Genomic DNA, 21,374 nt, shown 5'->3' with positions numbered 1-21,374 from the left:
AATCACTCTAACATAAATTAATTACATATTAGGTATCATTGTAAAACATTTATGAAATTAGCACCCGATTTTTACACGTGGTGCATGGCCGCGCCTTACCCCACGTGACGCCACATCAGCGTAAGGCGCGGTGCATGTGTCGCGCCTTTTTACAAATGGTGTTAGATCGGGAAATATATGTAAAAGAATGTCTAACAGGTAAATATATAACGAAAATGTGATTTTTGAGGAAAATAACCTAAAAAATTATTGTGTTTTGTCTACTTTTTTTTCAAAGTGAATAATACATATATAATATTAGTTAATTCAATTGGTAAGTAATTTGATACAGTCTTAAGTATATTTCGAGTTTGAATTTTTGTATATATAAAAAATTTATGTTAAGAGACTTATCCACTAAAATCAAGTGTACGATTCATATTGATATGTATTAAGTTAAATTTTGGGAACTGGGAAATGAAAAAAAAGGGTAAAGAATGCACAATAAACGCCTTCTAAACTGTTGCAACAACAACATTCATGTACGGGAGCTTTGCCTATATAAATAGAAATCCAAACAATTAAGCACCACACTACTTATACCAAGTACTTCTTCTAAGAATAGTATAATTTAAGTGTTAAGATTTTAACTAAATTCTCTTACCTGCAATGGGGCGTTCAAAGGTTTCAAATATTGAAGCTTCAGTGAAAGAGATAAAGGAAGAGATGTTATCGGACACGGATCCATACTCTTTTGTTTCAGCTTCTGCTTATGACACTGCCTGGTTAGCCATGATTCCAGTTGATTCCGACCAGACATGTTTCATGTTTAAGGAATGCCTGGGTAAGTGCATTACTTGATAGTATGAGAGTTGACCTACAAGGTACTCCTGTCATCTGGAGTGATAATTCCAGTGTCATATCTATGAGTGCCAATCTGATTTACCATTCAAAAAATAAACATGTGGAGTTGGATGTGCATTTTGTTAGAGAAGGTTAACTATGTACCTTCTTCGCATCAGGTAGCTGATGGCTTCACTAAGGCGTTGTCAAAAGACTATTTTCATATGTTTAGACAACGATTAGGTGTTGTGTCATTGAAAGAAGTTGAAAGTGGAAGAAGAAGGGAGCATGTTGGATGGATTGCAACGTGAGCATGCACCAGCTTAGCAAATTCAGTTATATTGCAGTTAAGAGCATAACATCTTTCTGTTATAGTTGTTATACAAACCTTTACTTGTATATAAAGGAAGGTGGTGTTGCTTGTAAAACGATGAAATCAATAATACTCAGTTTTATATATTCATATCAAGTTTCAATGTGGTTTTCTATTAGAAAATGATCTCGCCTCCTCGAGATTATCTTCTCCTACAAACTTAAGATATGTGGCTCTATAAACATTGAGCATGGTGATTGAGAAGTATTCATAATTTTCTTCGAAATGAGCTCAAACTATCTCATTGTTCATGAACCAACATAATCGACCTGCTATGCAAAACATAAATATATATAATCATATTTCTATGATGTTGTAAGAATTTAAAAGAAACCAAGATGAAGGTTTTTTTAATTGAATCGTACCAGGCGATACGGTATAACCATGCATGCGGAGTAGTCGAAATGCTAAAGAATCTTTGTGCAACTGGATTACCACATCTGCATTATTTCCTGACTTTTCTGGTGACTCGAGAGTTTTGTAATTCCTGAAAGTTTTAATAATAGATCGACGTCAAAGGCTAGGGATGTTTATTAATCGTTGTAGTCGAAAAAGAGAGTTTTGGTTTTTATTAGAAGAATATTGTTGAGAGTATGATGCAACTTGAGTGTGAAAGAAAGTGTGTGTGTGGAGTGTAATGCATTACGTGTATGTACAACTCATGCATATCTTAGTATAGTGAAGTTCTAGAAGCTAAGCTGTTATAAGTTTGTTAGTTAGTTACAGGAGTTTGTTGTAGTGTTGTATAAAACCATAAGGTTGCATACTGTAAATTCATTCAAGCTATTCAATCAAGAAAGTATTCTCTTGTTTCTTCTTGTGCATTTCTGCAGTGTTCCAATATGGTATCAATCGTCATAAGTTCCTAGAGCCTCCTGTTTTCTTGCTACATAACTCAGGGTGTTCTTGTTAGTTCATCGTGCTTGTTGATGTAGAAGATGGTCAAGCTCATGGAGAACGTAGTCTCCGCAGTCCCGTCCCCGATGAACTCACCGTCGAGGAGCAAAACCTCCTTTCTATCGCTTACAAGAACGTGATCGGCGCTCGTCGTGCCTCCTAGTGAATCATCTCCTCCATCGAGCAAGAGGAAAGATGTGATAACACCGACCACGTCTTCGTCATCCGTGAGTACAGGGCCAAGATCGAGGCCGAATTATCCGAGATTTGCGCTGGAATCTTAAACCTCCTCGAAGAGAAGCTCGTTCCGGCCGATGGGACGGTGATTCCAATGTATTTTACCTGAAGATGAAGGGAATTACTATAGGTACTTGGCTGAGTTCAAGACTGGCGATGACCGGAAAGTGGTTGCCGAGAACACGCTCATTGCCTATAAATCTGCTCAGGACATTACGACTGTTGAGCTGGCCCCAACTTATCCCATCCGATTAGGTTTGGCTTTGAATTTTTCCGTCTTCTACTATGAGATCTTGAACTCTCCCGATCATGCTTGCACTATTGAGAAACAGGCTTTTGATGAAGCCATTGCAGAGCTAGATACGCTTGGAGAAGAGTTATACAAGGACATCACTCTCATAATGCAACTGCTAAGGGAAAATCTTACTCTCTGGACTTTGGATGTAGAGGACCAGTTGATGAGCCATAGCAAGCGTGTTAAACCGGCGGTGGTCCTATTCTTTATCTAAAGGAGTTCGTGGTTTACTGCATCAACTGTTTTTTTTCAATTTGGTAAAATAAAATGGCTATAATTACTTGGTGGTGAATTTGTAATAAGTATGATAATATAGGCCTTTAGAGAAAAAAATATGTCAAGTAATCTTGTATAAGAGGATGAAGAAGAAAGAAATAAAGGTGAATAAGAAGAACGAAAGGAGCATCGACACTTTCGATTCAAGTGAACGAAAGGAAGCATCTGGTAATTTCGATTTAAGTGAACGGAAGGAAGCATCGGCACTTTCGATTTAAGTGAACGGAAGGAAGCATCGACACTTTCGATTCAAGTCGAACGGAATGAAGCATCGGCACTTTTGATTCAAGTCAAACGGAAGGAAACATCGACACTTTTGATTCAAGTCAAATGGAAGGAAGCATCGACACTTTCGATTCAAGTGTTCATCTTTTCATTAAGAAGGTTGAGAAAGCAGGGAGAGTGTTGAGAGTATGATGCAACTTGCGTGTGAAAGAAAAGTGTGTGTGGAGTGTCATGCATTACGTGTATGTACAGCTCATGCATATCTGAGTATAGAGAAGTTCTAGAAGCTAAGTTGTTATAAATTTATTAGTTAGTTACAGGAGATTGTTGCAGCGTTGTATAAAACCATAAGGTTGCATATTGTAAATTCATTCAAGCTATTCAATCAAGAAAGTATTATCTTGTTTCTTCTTGTGCATTTCTGCAGTGTTCCAATATATTAGAATGTTAATAAAGATTCGTTATTATTTGTTATTAGTTAGGACTTAGTTTGTTATTAGTTTGTTAGTAGTTTGTTATGATTTGTTGCTTACTTGGGCTATATAAGCCATACCTTTGTATGAGGTTGAAGTAGAGTATTATTCAATAAAAAAAATTTCGTCATATATCTCTCTTTACATTTCCTCCTTCCACGTTTGTTAGTTCCATGGCTGCATTCTCACAAATATTAATGTTACACTTGTGTATTTCCCAACTTACTAGTAAATCTTGGCCAAATTGTCTTCAATATCACGTGTAAAATGGTCAGCTAACCCTAATCTTTGTAGTTGATTGATCAAACTTTACGTTCTCAGATGGTGCGGGGACAAGACGCCTTCATTCAAAGTTTGATCATTCAAAGTTAATAAATGCACTTCTCTACTAAATTAATTTTATATTTCTAAAGTTTTCTTTTGATCAAATGACTCTTGGAAAAATGTGATTAAATACATGATATTTATTAAGCTTTAAAAGAACATTTGAACGATAGAATAAAGAGGAATGTAAAATCTAAAATATAATATATAGATAAAATGTCAATTTTCACACCTTATAACAACAACGATAATAATATAAAATAATTGATTGTTAGAGCCGTGAGAATCAATAACCATTAGGAATGATAATAGGGCAGAACGAGTTTTGATTGTCCAAATCCGATTCAACATGTTTATTTTTAAATTCAATCTTAAATTAAATGTTAATCAATTTATATAAAATCTGATGTGAAACTTGATTTCAAATTAAATATTAATTTACTCATTTTAAAGTTGATTCTAAAATTTAATTGTATATTCACCGATTAGTTTAGTGGAAAGAGATATTAGATTCCTTAAGTAAGATCAATGTTCAAATTCTAACATTGTGAATAGATCAAACTAAGTTGAAAGAATCATCCTTATAATGGATCTCTATGTTATATCCCGTTCAAATTAACCGGCCAATAAAACAAATAGTGTTGGTTAAATATATATATATATATATATATATATATATATATATATATATAATGTTGAGGAAGACGGTCATCGGATAGAGCAAAATCGCAACTGATAATTTGAGAAAATAAAAAAGAAAATAAAGAAGACACAAAATTTACGTGGAAAACCCCTAAATAATATAGGGAAAAACAACGGGCAACGGTAGAAGAATTTCACTATGAGAAAATAGGAATTACAACTTCTCTCGATCGACCAAGGAGAAAACAATGCTAATTCTCTCTTGATAAAAAGGAGAAAAAAAAACTCTCAAGAAACTCTCTAAATTCTCTCTAGTATTGAAGAAAGCTGGAATGCTTTGGGATGATTTTGAAGCTAAATGAGCTAGGATATTTATAGTTGAAACTTAAGGACTAATCTTGTAAATACCCTAAAGTGAAGGACTAATTTTAATTATCCCTTTTAATTTTTTCAACAAAAGTTGGCTGCCTAATTTTGTTCAAAGCAGCCGGCTGCCAACCAACTTAGACTTTCAACAATCTTCCACTTGAAGATTTGATTGGAACAATCATATCTTCACACCATTCTTTCTACCTTGTACCATCATGTTGCTTACGTTTCTGACAGGCCACAAGAGGATCGACACAAAGTAAATTTATCAGCGTTGATCGCCTTCTTCATGAAATATGCTATATTATCTTTGGTATGGATCTTCTGCATATCTACCGTCCCTTCTTCCACCATTTCACGAATGAAATGGTATTGAACTCGTATGTGCTTTGTCCTTGAATGAAATGTTGGATTCCTTGCTAGATGCAAGGCGCTTTGACTCTCACAAAACAGAGAAACATGCTCTTGATTATGCCCAAGCTCCTCCAATAGCATCTTCAACCAAATTGCTTCTTTACTGGCTTGTGTAGCTGCTATATATTCTGCCTCTGTTGTGGATGTAGCCACAACTAACTGCAATTTTGAAACCCAGCTTACAGCTCCACCAGCAACTTTGAACACATATCATGTAGTAGATTTGCTTTTATTCAAATCCCCTGCATAGTCAGAATCTACATAACCATTGATTAGTAAGTTTGATCCTCCATAACATAATGCAACATTTGAGGTCCCTTTGATGTATCTTAGGATCCTTTTTACAATATTCCAATGCTCTTTGCCTAGATTCGCCAAGTATCGACTAACCACTCCCACTGCTTGTGCAATGTCTGGTCTTGTGCATATCATAGCAAACATTAAACTTCCCACTGCTTATGCATACGGTACTCGAGACATCTCCATCCTCTCTTCTTCACTGCTAGGACTAATATTGGAGGATAATTTGAAGTTAATAGGAAGAGGGGTAGAATTTGGCTTACAATCTTGCATGTTGAATCGTGACAAGATCTTCTTCAAGTAATTCTTTTGTGAAAGGCAAATCTTTCTATTACTTTTATCTTGGTGAATTTGCATCCCGAGAATCTTGTTTGCTGATCCCAAGTCCTTCATTTCAAATTCCCTAGCCAGTTGTGCCTTTAATTCTTCAATATGATCTTTTTTGGGTCCTGCAACCAACATGTCATCCACATACAACAGCAATATAACAAAATCGTTATCACCAGACCTCTTGAAATAAACACAAGGGTCTGCATTAAGTTTGTTGTATCCAAGGCACATAATGAAGGAATCAAATCTCTTATACCAATACCTCGGAGCTTGCTTTAGACCGTACAGAGATTTGTTCAACCTGCAAACCAAGTTCTTCTTTTCTTCTTCTTCAAAACCTTCAGGCTGGAGCATGTAAATATCTTCTTCAAGATTTCCATGAAGAAAAGTTGTTTTAACATCTAGCTGCTCTAAATGTAAGTTCAATGTAGCACACATTGCCAAAACTACTCGAACTGTTGTTAGTCGAACCACAGGAGAAAATATTTCATTGAAATCAATATCTTCTTTTTGAGCATATCCTTTGACCACCAGTCTTGCACGATACCTCTCAACTTGATCGTCACCATTTCGCTTGATTTTGAAGACCCATTTGTTACCAATTGGCTTCATTCCTTGTGGTAGTGGCACAAGGTCCCATGTATTATTTTTATGAAGGGCTTCGATTTCTTCTTGCATCGCCATCATCCACAGTGAAGCATCTGGGCTGTTTATTACCTCATGGTATGTTGATGGCTCAACGTCCTCTGTTAAAAGGCAGTATGCAACATTTCCTTCTATAACATAATCTGAGTGCCAATTGGGACGTCTTCTCATACGATCTGATTGACGAGTTGTTGGAGCTTCAGAACTCTCTGGTTCTTGTTCATCATGTGCTGGTTCTGCTTCAGAAGAATCTCATTATTCAACCCCTTTTTCTATATGTATCTGCGTAGTCTATGACTTTTCAGTGCTATCATTGTCTTCTTTTCTTTGTAGCTTATCTTCTACAAAGATGGCATCCCTACTGATGATCACTTTGCGGGCAGTGGGATCCCACAAGCGATACCCCTTTACTCCATCAGCATACCCCAAGAATTTGCATTTCCTGGATTTTGGATCCAGCTTTGAGATTTCTTGGGAGTTATACATCACGTACACAATACTTCCAAATATATGGAGGTTTGAATAATCAGCTGATTTACCAGTCCACATCTCCATTGGTGTCTTCAGCTCTATTGCAGTTGATGGAGCTAGATTCACCAAATAACAGGCGGTATTGAATGCTTCTGCCCAGAATGATTTTTCTAGGCCTGCATCCCTTAACATTGCTCTTGTTCTTTCTAACAAGGTTCTGTTCATCCACTCTGCCACTCCATTTTATTGAGGAGTGTTCACCACTGTGAACTGTCTTTTGATGCCTTCTTTCCTACAAAAGTCATCAAATTCTTTGCTTATGTATTCTCCTCCATTATCTGTTCTGAAACACTTGATCTTATTTCCAGAATCAAGTTCCACCCACGCCTTGAAGTTTTTGAAAGTTGAAAATACGTCTGACTTCTTCTTGATAGGGTACACCCAACATCTCTTGGAGTAGTCATCAATAAATGAGACAAAGTATTTTGCTCCACATAGGGATGTAACTGGTGCTTGCCATACATTAGAGTGAACCAATTCTAGAACACTTTTGCCTCTAGAATTTGATTTGTTGAATTTCAACCGGTGTTGCTTACTTGTTATGCAATGGTCACACAAAGGAAGTGTTACCTTTGTTAAGACTGGAAGTAGATTTTGTTCCACAAGGACTTTCATTCCTTGTTCTGACATGTGTCCAAGTTTCTGATGCCATAGCATTGCAGAATTTGAACTACATAAGGCAACAGAGGCTTCTGCTTCTAGCAAAGTCTCTCCCTTCAGCATGTACAAGTTTGCAACTATCTTTTCGCCTTTCAGCACCACAAGCGCTCCACGGAACACCTTCATGATTCCTTTTCGTGTTTCAATCTTCCTTGTATTATTATCCAACAATCCGTAGGATAATAAATTTTTCTTCAGGCCTTTCACGTGCCGCACATCTCGAACAACTTTAATTGTTCCATCATACATCTTCAATTTGATGGTTCCCACGTCAATGGTCTCTAAGGCATGATCATTGTAACTATACACAGATCCTCCTAAGACAGGTTCATACTGATGAAACCATTCTCTTCTTGAGGTCATGTGATATGTTGCTCCTGAATCAATGAGCCATATATCTGCAAATCTTTTTCTGCCTTCCGTGGTGGTTGACGCTTCACAGCATAGAGCATCTCTATCATCTGAAGTGTTTGCGATATTACCTTGTGGATTGGAGTTTTTATTTAGACTCCAACAATCCTTCTTCAAGTGACCCTTCTTTCCAAAGTTGTAGCACTTTAAATTCTTCTTGCTCCTCGACTTCGATCTACCATGTTTGTGACTGCTGCTTTGGCCACGTTCTATTGATCTCCCTCTCATCGTTATCAATGCTTCTGCTTGTTGCATATTTACTTGTCTGTCTTCCTTGTTTTTGCGATGATTTTTTTCTTGGAGAACAGCAACTGCAACGTCATTGAAGACTAGACTGGTGACATTACTGTTTGTCAAGTTGATTATGAGTTGATCATACGAATCAGGTAGACTTTGAAGTAGAAGTTCATCACGTTCTTGTTCTCCTATTGTACATCTTAAGGATGTAAGCTGAGAAAATAACGTGTTTAGTGTGTTTAAGTGCTCCGTCACTGAAGTAGATTCTGACATACGGAGAGTGTACAATTTCCTCTTAAGGAAAATTTTATTGTGCAGCGATGTGGCCTCATACAATTTGGTGAGAAGATCCCATATCTCTTTAGTTGTCTTCTTCTCCTCGATGCTTGACAATACTTCATCTGCTAATGCTAGATGAAAGTTTGCCATAGCATTCCCGTCCATTTCGATCCATTTGTTTTCATCTATGAAATCCACCGGCCTTTCACTGATAGCTGCTAGACAACCGTCTTTCCTCATGATGGCCTTCATCTTCAATTTACACAATGAGAAATTTCTCCCATTAAATTTTTCAATATCAAATTTCGTTGTCATAGCTTCTAGATAGCTCCCACTATTTCACTATCGTGAATAGTTCTCTGGAACCTTCAAAGAATGAGTAATAACTTCTTACTTTCTTATATTGAAGGATCCACCTTTTTGTGGCAACCACAAAGACAATAAGTAGATATTACACACTCTAATCTGGCTCTGATACCAATTGTTGCGGAAGACGGCTATCGGATAGAGCAAAATCGCAACTGATAATTTGAGAAAATAAAAATGAAAATAAAGAAGATACAAAATTTATGTGGAAAACCCCTAAATAATATAGGGTAAAAACCACGGGCAATGGTAGAAGAATTTCACTATGAGAAAATATGAATTACAACTTCTCTCGATCGACCAAGGAGAAAACAATGATAATTCTCTCTTGATAAAAATGAGAAAACAACTCTCAAGAAACTCTCTAAATTCTCTCTAGTATTGGAAGAAAGCTAGAATGCTTTGGGATGATTTTGAAGCTAAACGAGCTAGGGTATTTATAGTTGAAACTTAAGGACTAATCTTGTAAATACCCTAAAGTGAAGGACTAATTTTAATTATCCCTTTTAATTTTTTCAACAAAAGTTGGCTGCCTAATTTTGTTCAAAGCAGTCGGCTGCCAACCAACTTAGACTTTCAACATAAAAGAGAGAATTAACTCGTTCTGCCCCATTATCATCCTTAAGAGTAGATCAATAAAAATAATCAAATAACTATCAACTGAAGAACTATCAATAATTTCAACTATAAAGAAGAAAATTATATGTAAAATTAAGATTAAAAATTCCTACAAAACAGTTAAAAATATTCATCATTTCTTTTGACTGATAGAAACCGCTAATTTTATTAAAAATATAAAATATTCATAACAACAATGAAGGTTTGCAATTATAATTGTAAACTAAACACATAATAGGACATTCTCTTATAATCATTAACACAAGAAACTAGTCATTTAAGATCACACAAGGACCATACAATAAAAATATTAAAAAATCTAATCAACTGAACTTTAACAAAATGTAGATATGAATAGATATGATTGTATCGGTAAACGAAACACAAAAGATAATCAAACTATTGAAAACAACTGACAAATTGCTAATTAGAGTCGATAGACGTGAGAAAACTATCCACAAAAGCAAATCGTGTATCCAACTTCAATTCGAGGGTCCAAAGCAAGAAATGTCATCTTGATAACAAATAAATTTCATCTTAATCATTAGTGATGATGCCAAATCCAACCTTAATATAAAGGATAAACGAAAAAAGGTCAATGATCGAAAATGTGCTAAAAATAAGAAAAATCTGACATAAAGGTAGAAAAAAATATGTTAAAGTTATTGAAAACTGAATTTATATTTTTATTAAATATTTCAGATTTTTAATATAATTTTCACCCATAAAATGAGTGTCATAGGCTTTTTATTGAAGGATGAAAAGACAAATAATAAAAATGCTTTGATTACTTTGTGGGCTCAAATTTTCTTCTTCTTTTGAATATAGGGATGGGAAGGTTGTAGAGCCTATTGGTATAATATTGGACTATCAAATAATGAAACATTTTGTGTTATTTATATATTAAACCTAAAGGGATTTGGAGATTGTATAATACTGGAATTGCATTCTCACGTTTGTTTCACTGGAAAGATTATTACCCATGAATACTCTTTTCTTAATAGTGGCTTTTTTTTAAAATGGCGAGAATGTCATTACCTCTAAATTCTTAGGTATTACACAATTCCTATCACTTTGGATAAAAATACCCTTAGAATAATGTATTTTTTTATAATAATATTTCTGAATTCTTATTTTTTTGTACTTTAGTCAAAATTATAAACATAATAATAATATTCAAAGAGTTTGATTTGCTAAAATATTAATAGATTTGAGAATTTAAAATATTTTATATTTTTAATATTCAATATATTTATTATTTATAATTTTATGGGATGAAAAAATTATATTGTCGTAAAAATGTAATTATTTAAAATAATATTTAACTTTTAGTTATTAAAATAAGATCTTATATATTAAAAATGTATATTTATCCACTTAATATCATAATATTATTTTTTAATATTTTATTATATTTTATATAAATAAATAAGATACATATGAATATTATTTAAAAATATAGATTTAATATACTAATTATATTAATTATATATTAAATGTATTTTTCCTCAAAAGTTAGATAGTATAACGATTAAAATGTTTTTATAAATTTTCATTCAAATATTTATAAATTATTATTAAATTTTAACTTTAAAAAAATATATATCATAAGAATAATTTGATAAAATATACATCTAAGTAATCTTATATTCTTTTAATCAAATATTGTAATCTTACATATTTACTAAATAAACCAAACAAAATAATATAACATTCTTATAATAATATTATATTTCAATAATATTACTTTTAAAAATAATTTTATATTCTGTAAACCAAGCATCTGTTAAATAATTAGGAATGGAGCGGCCTACAACAAATAATTGGATCAAAATCAATAAAAGAGGATGACATAATGCTCGAAGATTACCATGTTAGTGTCCACAAGCATCGTGAACTGGACCACTACAATTGTCATATGCCGAATTCTCCACATTTATCCAAGCATACTTTTCCGAAACTATGAACCACCCATTACAACCACGGCTGCCACTTGTTAAAGTGGGTCCTCTACCGGTGCTTACAACCATAAACTCAGATGATTTTCTTTTATATATATATAAATTTATTTTATTAAAAATAAAAAATATTCAAATTATAATGAAAGTATATAATTAAAATCGTAAATTAAATATATAATAATGATATTTTTTATAAGTATTAACACAAAAGTTAGTTAGTTACTTAATATCACATAAGAACCATATAATGAAAAAGTAAATAAATCTAACCAAATAAACATAAACAAAAGGTAGATATGAACATATTTTACTGCATCGACAAACAAACCACAAAAGGAGATAAGACTGTTGAAATATCACCAACAAATCGTAAATTAGAGTCGAAGAACATGAAAAAACTATTCACGATGCAAATCACGTATCCAAATCAAATCCAATAGTCCAAATCAGAGAAGATCAACATTATAATAAATAAGTTTCATCTTGATCAGTCGTGACGATGTCAAATCCAACCTTAACAAATAAGCACCATCTTAATAAGTCGTGACAATATCAAATCCAACTTTGAGAAAAAGATATAAACGAAAACAACAACGAAAAAAATGTGCCATAAAGTAGGGCTGAGCAATGAAAGCTAGAAAATCAAAAAAATCGATCTGAATCGAGCTATGTAGTTCAATTTGGTTCAGATTTTTCATTTTGCAGTTCAGTTTCTGTTTGATTTAGAAATAAAATTATACAATTCGGTTCAGTTTCGATTTTTTCATATGAAAATTGTTTTTTCCAAAACAAACCGAATTAGAAAAAGAAAAGGAAATAATTATCCAAAATAAATTTATTTTGAATTTATTATCAAATAAACTTAAATAAATAAAATCTTAAAACTAATAATATTTTTATGCATTTAAATTTGTATATAGACAATCAATTCAAGCTTAAGTTTGCTTAATTTAGATGTTGAGTTTGAAAAATAGTGAACAATTAAAAACCATAAAATCGAACCGAATCGAATCAAATTGTGATTTTTATACTATTCGGTTTTAAATTTTGAAAACCTGCAAAGTGCGGTTTGGTTCATAATTTATCAAAAAATTGAATTGAATTAAACTGAATACACATCCCTATCATAAGTAAAAATAAAATCGTATCGTAAAGATAAAGTTATTAAAAATTAAAAAAAAAGCAAATATGTACTATAATAAAATAAAAAAAATAATAAATATCAGTAGTCGACGATAAACATCAAAATTAGTATTGTTGTCGGTCACAAAGATAAAAAAGAAAATCTATGGATGGCAAAAAAAAGGGGGCAAACTCTTAATTCTTTAATATATTTTAATTTCTAGTGAGATGACTCTTATATAATTCGTTTGGTTCCGTAAAAAAATTAAAAATAAAAAAATAAATTTAAGTAAAAAAATCTTCATGTGTAAAAATAAATTATTAATTATCATCTTTATAATATATAAATATGTCAAAATGTACACCAAAAGATATTAAAAGTCGTGCTGCTCCCCGCACCATATGAAATCTATCATTCAAAGTCGAATTACTGTGTTAAAATTGAAAAATCGATCATTCAAAGTTGGATTACTATGTTATGTTAAAGTTGGAAAATCAATCTAAATTAATCAGAGTTAAACTTTGGGAACTGAGAAATGAAATTAAAAGGGTAAAGATGCACAATAAACGCCTTCTAAACGTTGCAACAGCAACATTCATGTGCGGGAGCTTTGCCTATATAAATAGAAATCCAAACAATTAAGCACCAATACTTATAGTACTTCTTCTAAGAATAGTATAATTTAAGTGTTCGGATTTTAACTAAATTCTCTTACCTGCAATGGGGCGTTCAGAGGTTTCAAATATTGAAGCTTCAGTGGGAGAGATAAAGGAAGAGATGTTATCGGACATGGATCCATACTCTTTTGTTTCAGCTTCTGCGTATGACACTGCCTGGTTAGCCATGATTCCAGTTGGTTCCGACCAGACATGTTTCATGTTTGAGGAATGCCTGGAATGGGTGGCCAATAACCAGACTAAAGAAGGGTACTGGGGAGACTGTGTGGACGCCCATGGCGATCCCACCATCGACTCTCTTCCTGCTACTTTGGCTTGCTTAATTGCACTCCACAGGTGGAATGTTGGAGCTAATAATATCAAGCGAGGTATTATTCTCTCTCTACTTTTAGTTTTGATTGATTTTAGTCGTAATTTTGATGAACGTTCAGGACTGGAGTTTGTTCAAGAAAACGCTGAGAAGATCCTTGCAAAGACCTACGACGACCTTCCTCGCTGGTTTACCATTGTTTTTCCGGGAATGATTGAACTTGCACGTGAAGCTGGGATCCTCCTTGCCTTCCCTTCCCAGAATAACGGCTTGTTGTTCGACATTTTCCACAAACGGCAAAGCCTCCTTGATGCGTAATTCCTCTCGGTGTTTAATTGAATTTTTTGATGTATTGAGATCTAACCCTTAGCTATATAATTAAACGTGATATTTTTTGCAGCGAGGAACTCGTTGGCCATCAGTATTATCCTCCATTGCTATCATATCTTGAAGCACTGTCTTCATCTTACGATATTTGTGAAGAAGACATAACCATGCACTTGAGTGCTGATGGTTCATTGTTCCAATCTCCTGCTGCCACTGCACGTGCTTTCATGGCTACTGGAAATGAAAAATCTCTATCCTATCTGCAAATGGTAGTCGGAAGATGTGCTAATGGAGGTCAGCCAAATTAAACTTCAACGTTTGTTCTGCATTTGCCTTGTTACCTCAAAATTTATTATTATTTAACTAAACAGCAACCTGCAGATTGAGACAACCCCACACACTTCAAATGTATCTTACCGATAAACAACCACCACGACAAACTGAAAACCACGCTTTAAACGTATTTTACCAATCAATCCCAGATTAAAAAGAGCATCAACAAGGGAAATGACCTCTCTATAAGCTTGAAGAGAAGAATCAGAAGAAATCTCCTCAAGCCTGTCAATACACTACTCACTTTGCATTTTACTTTTTTAAGGATTTATATTTGGTTAAATCTAACCTATTATAGAAAAAATTAAAATTAAAATCAAATTCATTTTATTTTATTTCTAATCATAAGACATCACATGGATTAGATTGCTTCATAAAAGTGTTCTTTTAAAAAGAACAAATTAATTTTTATGCAGTTCCACCAACTTTTCCCATGGATGAAGAGCTAATAAGGCTTTGTTTGGTCAATCACCTACAAAGATTGGGGTTAGCTGACCATTTTACACGTGAAATTGAAGACAATTTGGCCAAGATTTACTGGTACGTTAGGAAATACACACGTACTGTAACATTAATATTCTTCCAATAAAAACCAAAACTCTCTTTTTCGACTACCACGATTGATAAACATCCCTAGCCTTTGACGTCGATCTATTATTAAAACTTTCAGGAATTACAAAACTCTCGAGTCACCAGAAAAGTCAAGCAATAATGCAGATGTGGCAATCCAGTTGCACAAAGATTCTTTAGCATTTCGACTACTCCGCATGCATGGTTATACCGTATCGCCTGGTACGATTCAATTAAAAAAAAAACCTTCGTCTTGGTTTCTTTTAAATTCTTACAACATCATAGAAATATGATTATATATATTTATGTTTCGCATAGCAGGTCGATTATGTTGGTTCATGAACAATGAGAAAGTTCGAGCTCATATCGAAGAAAATCACGAATACTTCTCAATCACCATGCTCAATGTTTATAGAGCCACAGATCTTAAGTTTCCAGGAGAAGATAAGCTCGAGGAGGCGAGATCATTTTCTAGGAAAGTGTTGGAGAAAATTGCGTTGAAAGATACTAGCTTTGGATGTACCGGGCTGAAGAAAATGGTAATCGAATCCTCCCCGCATCATATTAAAAACTATATATAGAAAGAGAATTAGTGGTATATTAATGTAACTAAAATTGATTTCCTAGTTTGTGATTGTGTAACAGATGGAGCACGAACTGAGATTTCCATGGATCGTTCGACTGGATCGTCTGGACCATAGAGCATGGATCGAGGACAGCAATAATACCATTTTGTGGGTAGGCAAGACCTCCTCCCACAGGTATACATATATAATATCAGCTTAACTTGACATTACTAAAATGATTAAAAATCTTAAAGAAATGCATCGTCAAGGTCAAATACTTAAACATCAAACCTTTTGGAAGCAGATTGTCAACCCTGTTAAATAAGAAGCTATTGCAACTTGCTGTGGCGGAGTATGAGTTTAGACAGTCAACATACAGGAATGAGTTGGAGGAAGTTACACGGTGCATGTTCTTTTATATCATCGTCATCATCAGATCAGAATATGTTCTTTTATATTATCGTCATCATCAGATCAGAATTCAAGATTTAGTATTTAATCTTAATTTTATGGAAAACAAAAACTAACCAGCCAAATAACTGTATAAATTATATATACAGGTGGTCCAAGAGCAGGGGTATGAGCGACATGGGATTTGGCCGAGAAAGAACTACGTACTGTTACTTTGCCATTGCTTCCAGCATCCCATTGCCGTATGACTCTGAAGTTAGGATTATAATCACAAAAAGTGCCGTTGTGATAACCATTGCCGACGATTTTTATGATACGGAAGCTTCTTTCGATGACTTGAACAGCCTCACCGATGCAATCGCAAGGTAATTTCCAATCACAGAACCAACAGGCTAATTTTCAATCCACTGATATGTAATTGAAACGTATTGTAGATGGGATGCTAAGGGATTGAGTGGTCACGGTAAGACCATCTTTAATGCCCTTGATGATCTCGTCACTGAAATTGTAGCTAAAGTTCTGCATCAGAATGGAATTGATATCACATTTTTTCTTCAGCAGACAGTAAGATTACACAACAAATCGGCGGTTCACTTATTTTTTTTCCCTTCGAAAACTAAATAACTTCTGTTTTTATTTACAATGAAGTGGTATGAAACGTTTAATTCATGGCTTGTGGAGGCGGGGGCAAAGTGGAGCATGGGTGGATTTGTTCCATCAACAGAAGAATACCTTAGAACTGGAATGGTATCCATTGCTCTACATACCCTTGTTCTTCCAGCTTCGTATCTGTTGAATCCAAGCCTAACAGACTGCAAAGTTAGGGCAGGGGAATACCAGCCTGTTACCAAATTGTCAATGCTTATACCTCGTTTACTCAACGATATACAGAGCTATCAGGTGAAAATCGTTGAATCTTCCAGATGTTGTTCCTTTCTATTTAAACAAGATCATTGCTAATAATTTATCCAAACAATCACAGAAAGAACAAGAAGAAGGGAAAATGAACTATGTTTTACTGTATATGAGAGAGAACCCCGGAGCAGACATCGAAGATTCGACTGCCTATGTTCGAGAAATACTTGACAACAAGTGGGGAGAGTTTCTCCAACATGTTCTGATGGATGATAGATTGGGAGAATTGCCAAAAGAATCCAAGTTTCTCCACTTATCATGCGTCAAGGTGTTCCAGATGTTCTTCCATTCGAGCAACAGATATGATTCCAACGTGGATATGCTTCAAGACATCCAAAAGGCAATATATATCCCTCTAGATATTGGATCCAACTCAAAGTGATCAACGTTATTTGTTGAGAAGTCAATATTAGCCTAAATAAGTCTACACCTAAATTAATTTGATGTCATTGCTTACATCAATTTAGTTTTAATGTCATTGCTTACATGAATTTAGTTAGGTGAAAATTAGGTATTTTTCTCATTTTTAATTTCAATGGTTTAAATTATTTTGTGGTTATTTTAATGAGTGGTTTAGATTGGTTCTTGTAACCTATAAATACTCCATTTGTATTTAAATTTTATCATCCAACAATAAAAGCTTAATTATAAGCATTTGAAAGCTTTCTTAAGAGTTCTTCCTCTTTTGCAATTTTGTGAGATTATTCTAAAGAGTATTTTTCTTCTTCTCGATCAATTAGAGATTTTACTCTATTTTGATTCAACATTATTGAGATAGCAATCAACGATCAAACTCTCCCACTGGTCCATCCCCTTCCAAATATGAAATACCAAAGATTGAGCTACCTACCTCTTCATTTGCCTACTATGTCTATATGTTAGGTAAGTTTTAGCTACCACAAGTGTTTCCTTTTAGCTATTTTAAACTATAATGGGATGTTTGATTAAAAAATATAAGTTTATATTTGATAATATTATTATGTTTAGTTTATGTAACATAAATATGCAATATTTTCTTGTATGATTGATGAAATATAAAGTTATTTAAAAAATATATATTAATCCATTAATATAAAAAATAATTCTTTACTGCACAAAGAATAAAGGTTACAAAATTTTATTTTGATGATAAATAAATGCACTTCTCTAATAAATTAATTTTATATTTCTAAAGTTTTTCTTTTGATCAAATGACTCTTGGAAAAATGTGATTAAATACATGATATTTATTATGCTTTAAAAGAACATTTGAACGATAGAATAAAGAGGAACGTAAAATCTAAAATATAATATATATATAAAATGCCAATTTTCACACCTTATAACAACAACGATAATAATATAAAATAATTGATTGTTAGAGCAGTGAGAATCAATAATCATTAGGGATGATAATAGGGCGGAACGAGTTTTGATTGTCCAAATCCGATTCAACATGTTTATTTCTAAATTCAATCTTCAATTAAATATTAATTAATTTATTTATAATCTGATGTGAAACTTGATTTCAAATTAAATATTAATTTACTCATTTTAAAGTTGATTCTAAAATTTAATTGTATATTAACTCATTAGTTTAGTGGAAAGAGATATTAGATTACTTAAGTAAGGTCTTAGGTTCAAATTTTAACATTGTGAATAGATCAAACTGAGTTGAAAAAGTCGTTCTTATAAGGGATCTCTATATTATATCCAGTTCAAATTAATTGATCAATAAAACAAATAGTGTTGGTTAAATAATATATTTATATATATAGAAAGAGAGAATTTTCTTCTTAAAATATCAAAATTATTGAAAGAAAGAGAAAAAAGAAAGGAGAGGGGGAATTAAAAGAGAAAAAGAGGCCAAGAGATCATGTGTGAGAAAAAAAGGACAAAGGAAAATGTATACAAAGGAGAGGGGTGTTTCACCTTTGCGTCAAGTCGAACTTATTTAGTTTACTCTTTAAATTTCTTAAACTTTAGTTATTCTCACGAATTCGACTGTAAAAAGTAAAAAATTCACTCTATTAAATTAAATCATATATAAAAATATCATATTCAATTATTTTTATTATCCCTGCTCGTCATTACATGTAGAAAGGCCATTTTGACTACTAATTAACATGATATCAATCGTGAGCTTTGTAGAACATATTTAAAATAAGACATAACAGTAAAGAATATACTTCTATGTTTGTTTTTTTTTTAATTTTTGTATCTAATCTTACTTCACTATTTATGAAATCTGTATTTATTTTCGTTTGATTGAATGCGAAGTGAGACGGATCTTCGCAAAACCCTATCTCATTAATAATTTTACATATTTATCTTCAAAACACATCATTTAATATAAAATAATTTTCTAAAAGACTTTATTACTGTATGAATAAAATATGTCAATTAAATAATTTTGAAATGTTATGATCAAAACTATCCATATCAATATTTCATTCACTGAATAAAAATCTATTTTACAACTTTTATTTCTACTACCACTGAATTGGACATAGGAGCATGATTTTTAGAATCGGACCGGTTAGCGAACCGGTCATACTATCAGTTTACTAGTTCAATCGGTTGAATCGGTTCGACCGGTTCGAAGAACCGGACGACGTCATAATTATTTAAAAAATTAAATAAAAATACCAAAAATATTTAATAAAAAATAATTTTTTATATCACAAGTCATATTCAAAGCAAGTCATAATATATATAAGTTAAAAACCATAAAATCAAGTGAAACAAAATGATTCAAATTAACTACAACATAATATTTAAGGTAAAACATATTAAATAATAAATATAATTATATAACTATAATTAAAAAATAAATTTGGAGTTAAAAAAAGCATAACAAAATGATATTGTTTGGTTTAATTTTTTAAAAAAAAACAATCTCATATGGCTAAGAAACATAGAAGAGCATCCCAAAAGTCTAAAGAGTAAAAATATGAGAACAAAACAATCCCACATTGCTAAGAAACATAGAAGAACATCACAACTAACTTCTATAAATAATAGAGGTAATTTGACATTTAAAATCATGGAGCCTTTTAGTGAGCATTGAATGAACTATTCTTTCACTTCAATCAAGCTCGAATTTTAGGCTTCAATCGATCTTCTAATTTTTTTTTTAGTTTAAGCCTTTTTGAGTTCAAGTTTCAATATTATATTTCGAGTTTGAGTTGAATTTGATAATTTTTAGCTTGTGAGTTCGAGTCGAGCTCTGCAATACTCGAGTTCAACTTGGCTCGTTTAACAAACGACGTTGTTTGGTTTAATTTAAAAAAAAAACAAACAAAATTTTTGGTTTTTTCAGTTTTTTCCGATTTTCATCCAGTCCGATTCGAACGGTTCAGCGATTCTGATCGGTTCACTAGTAGCGGTTCAACCGGTTTAAATTAAATCGGACTAGCACTCGATTCCCGGTTAAATCGATTGAACCGACCGATCCGATCCAGTTTTCAAAACAATGCATAGGAGATATCATAGATCAATTATCGTGTGTGAAATGAAGGAATAAAAAGATAATAAGATATGAGTGTGTAAGTATAAAAGGAAGGGATAAAAACATAAAATTAATCATTTTCATCTGTCGGTTTGAACAGCAAAGGTAGATTATGTCTCTTTCAGTCAGATGGAATACTTGGCCAATAAATATTTTCCTTTTAAGTTTTTTGTGATTTGACCTGGAAAAAAATTAGCAGCCATGTTTATTTCAGACATGAGATATTTAGTATAAGGTGAAACGAGAGACGAGGGACCAAAATGTGTTTCTGTCCTCAAAATTTGTCGGCGCATATTCTCTAGAATGAAGAGATTGGACTACAACGTCTTTGCATTCATTTTGGGCCACAATGTGTTTCTGTTCTCAAATTTTGCCGTATCATCTTTTTCGCAAATGATGAAAATTCGACTACGACATCTTACCATTCATTCTCCATTTCAATTATTGACTTATTGGACCCAATTGTTACATTTGTTTCATAATTCACTGTATATGTTCTTTAATGAAATTGATGTTGAAATAGAACAAAAATAATTTATATTTTTTTAAAAATTAAAATGTTACATTAAGTTAATAATTTAAGTACAAACAGTTCTATAATATGAAGGTCTCGATGTAAAATAAAATAATTTTAAATTATATATTTATTTTTTAATCATTCAAAAAAATAATTATTTTAAAAATATTATTATTGAAAAAAAATAAATTAAATGTTTGTGAGATTTGCATTACTTACACCTGATATATCCCTTGAAATAAGTGGTTGTATGTTGGGATACATAATCAAACAATGAAACTCGATAGTGATTAAGAGCAAACATCTTTGCCATTCGATCACCTACCATGTTGCATTCTCGTAGGATCCAAAGAAGCTTCGTAAACCGGACTTCATTTCAAACAACATAGATGGCTTTTACCTAGGGATGGCACGGGACCTGAACCCAACCCGATCCTGTTGGGTCAGATT

At 32.8% G+C, this 21,374-nt stretch overlaps 1 protein-coding gene and 1 pseudogene across 1 annotated transcript; both read left to right on the top strand.

The window, feature by feature from the left end:
* Positions 1–2,133: 2,133 nt before the first annotated feature.
* Positions 2,134–2,838, top strand: LOC120121904 (annotated as a pseudogene).
* A 10,643-nt stretch (positions 2,839–13,481) lies between these two features.
* On the top strand, positions 13,482–17,338 carry LOC120121786 ((E,E)-geranyllinalool synthase-like). Its single transcript, XM_039141071.1, has 12 exons — positions 13,482–13,853; positions 13,917–14,109; positions 14,196–14,416; positions 14,872–14,995; positions 15,126–15,247; positions 15,347–15,564; positions 15,671–15,786; positions 15,896–15,994; positions 16,152–16,367; positions 16,437–16,566; positions 16,651–16,902; positions 16,985–17,338. Exons 1-12 carry the CDS (start codon positions 13,529–13,531, stop codon positions 17,297–17,299), a joined length of 2,331 nt encoding a protein of 776 aa, XP_038997002.1. The 5' UTR covers positions 13,482–13,528; the 3' UTR covers positions 17,300–17,338.
* The last annotated feature ends 4,036 nt before the right edge of the window (positions 17,339–21,374 follow it).

This window comes from Hibiscus syriacus, unplaced genomic scaffold (genome assembly GCF_006381635.1).
Source record: "Hibiscus syriacus cultivar Baekdansim isolate YM2019G1 unplaced genomic scaffold, ASM638163v2 tig00110383_pilon, whole genome shotgun sequence".
In the NCBI taxonomy this organism is placed as follows: domain Eukaryota; kingdom Viridiplantae; phylum Streptophyta; class Magnoliopsida; order Malvales; family Malvaceae; genus Hibiscus; species Hibiscus syriacus.
The sequence above is the reverse complement of the archived record's forward strand: the minus strand, read 5'-3'. Positions and strand labels throughout refer to the sequence as shown.

Excerpts from the sequence above, each read along its gene's own strand:
- LOC120121786 (XM_039141071.1), top strand. The coding sequence starts at position 13,529 with ATGGGGCGTTCAGAGGTTTCAAATATTGAAGCTTCAGTGGGAGAGATA. Across the intron at positions 14,996-15,125 it reads AATTTGGCCAAGATTTACTG|GAATTACAAAACTCTCGAGT; the intron begins GTACGTTAGGAA and ends TAAAACTTTCAG. Across the intron at positions 15,787-15,895 it reads GGCAAGACCTCCTCCCACAG|ATTGTCAACCCTGTTAAATA; the intron begins GTATACATATAT and ends TTTTGGAAGCAG.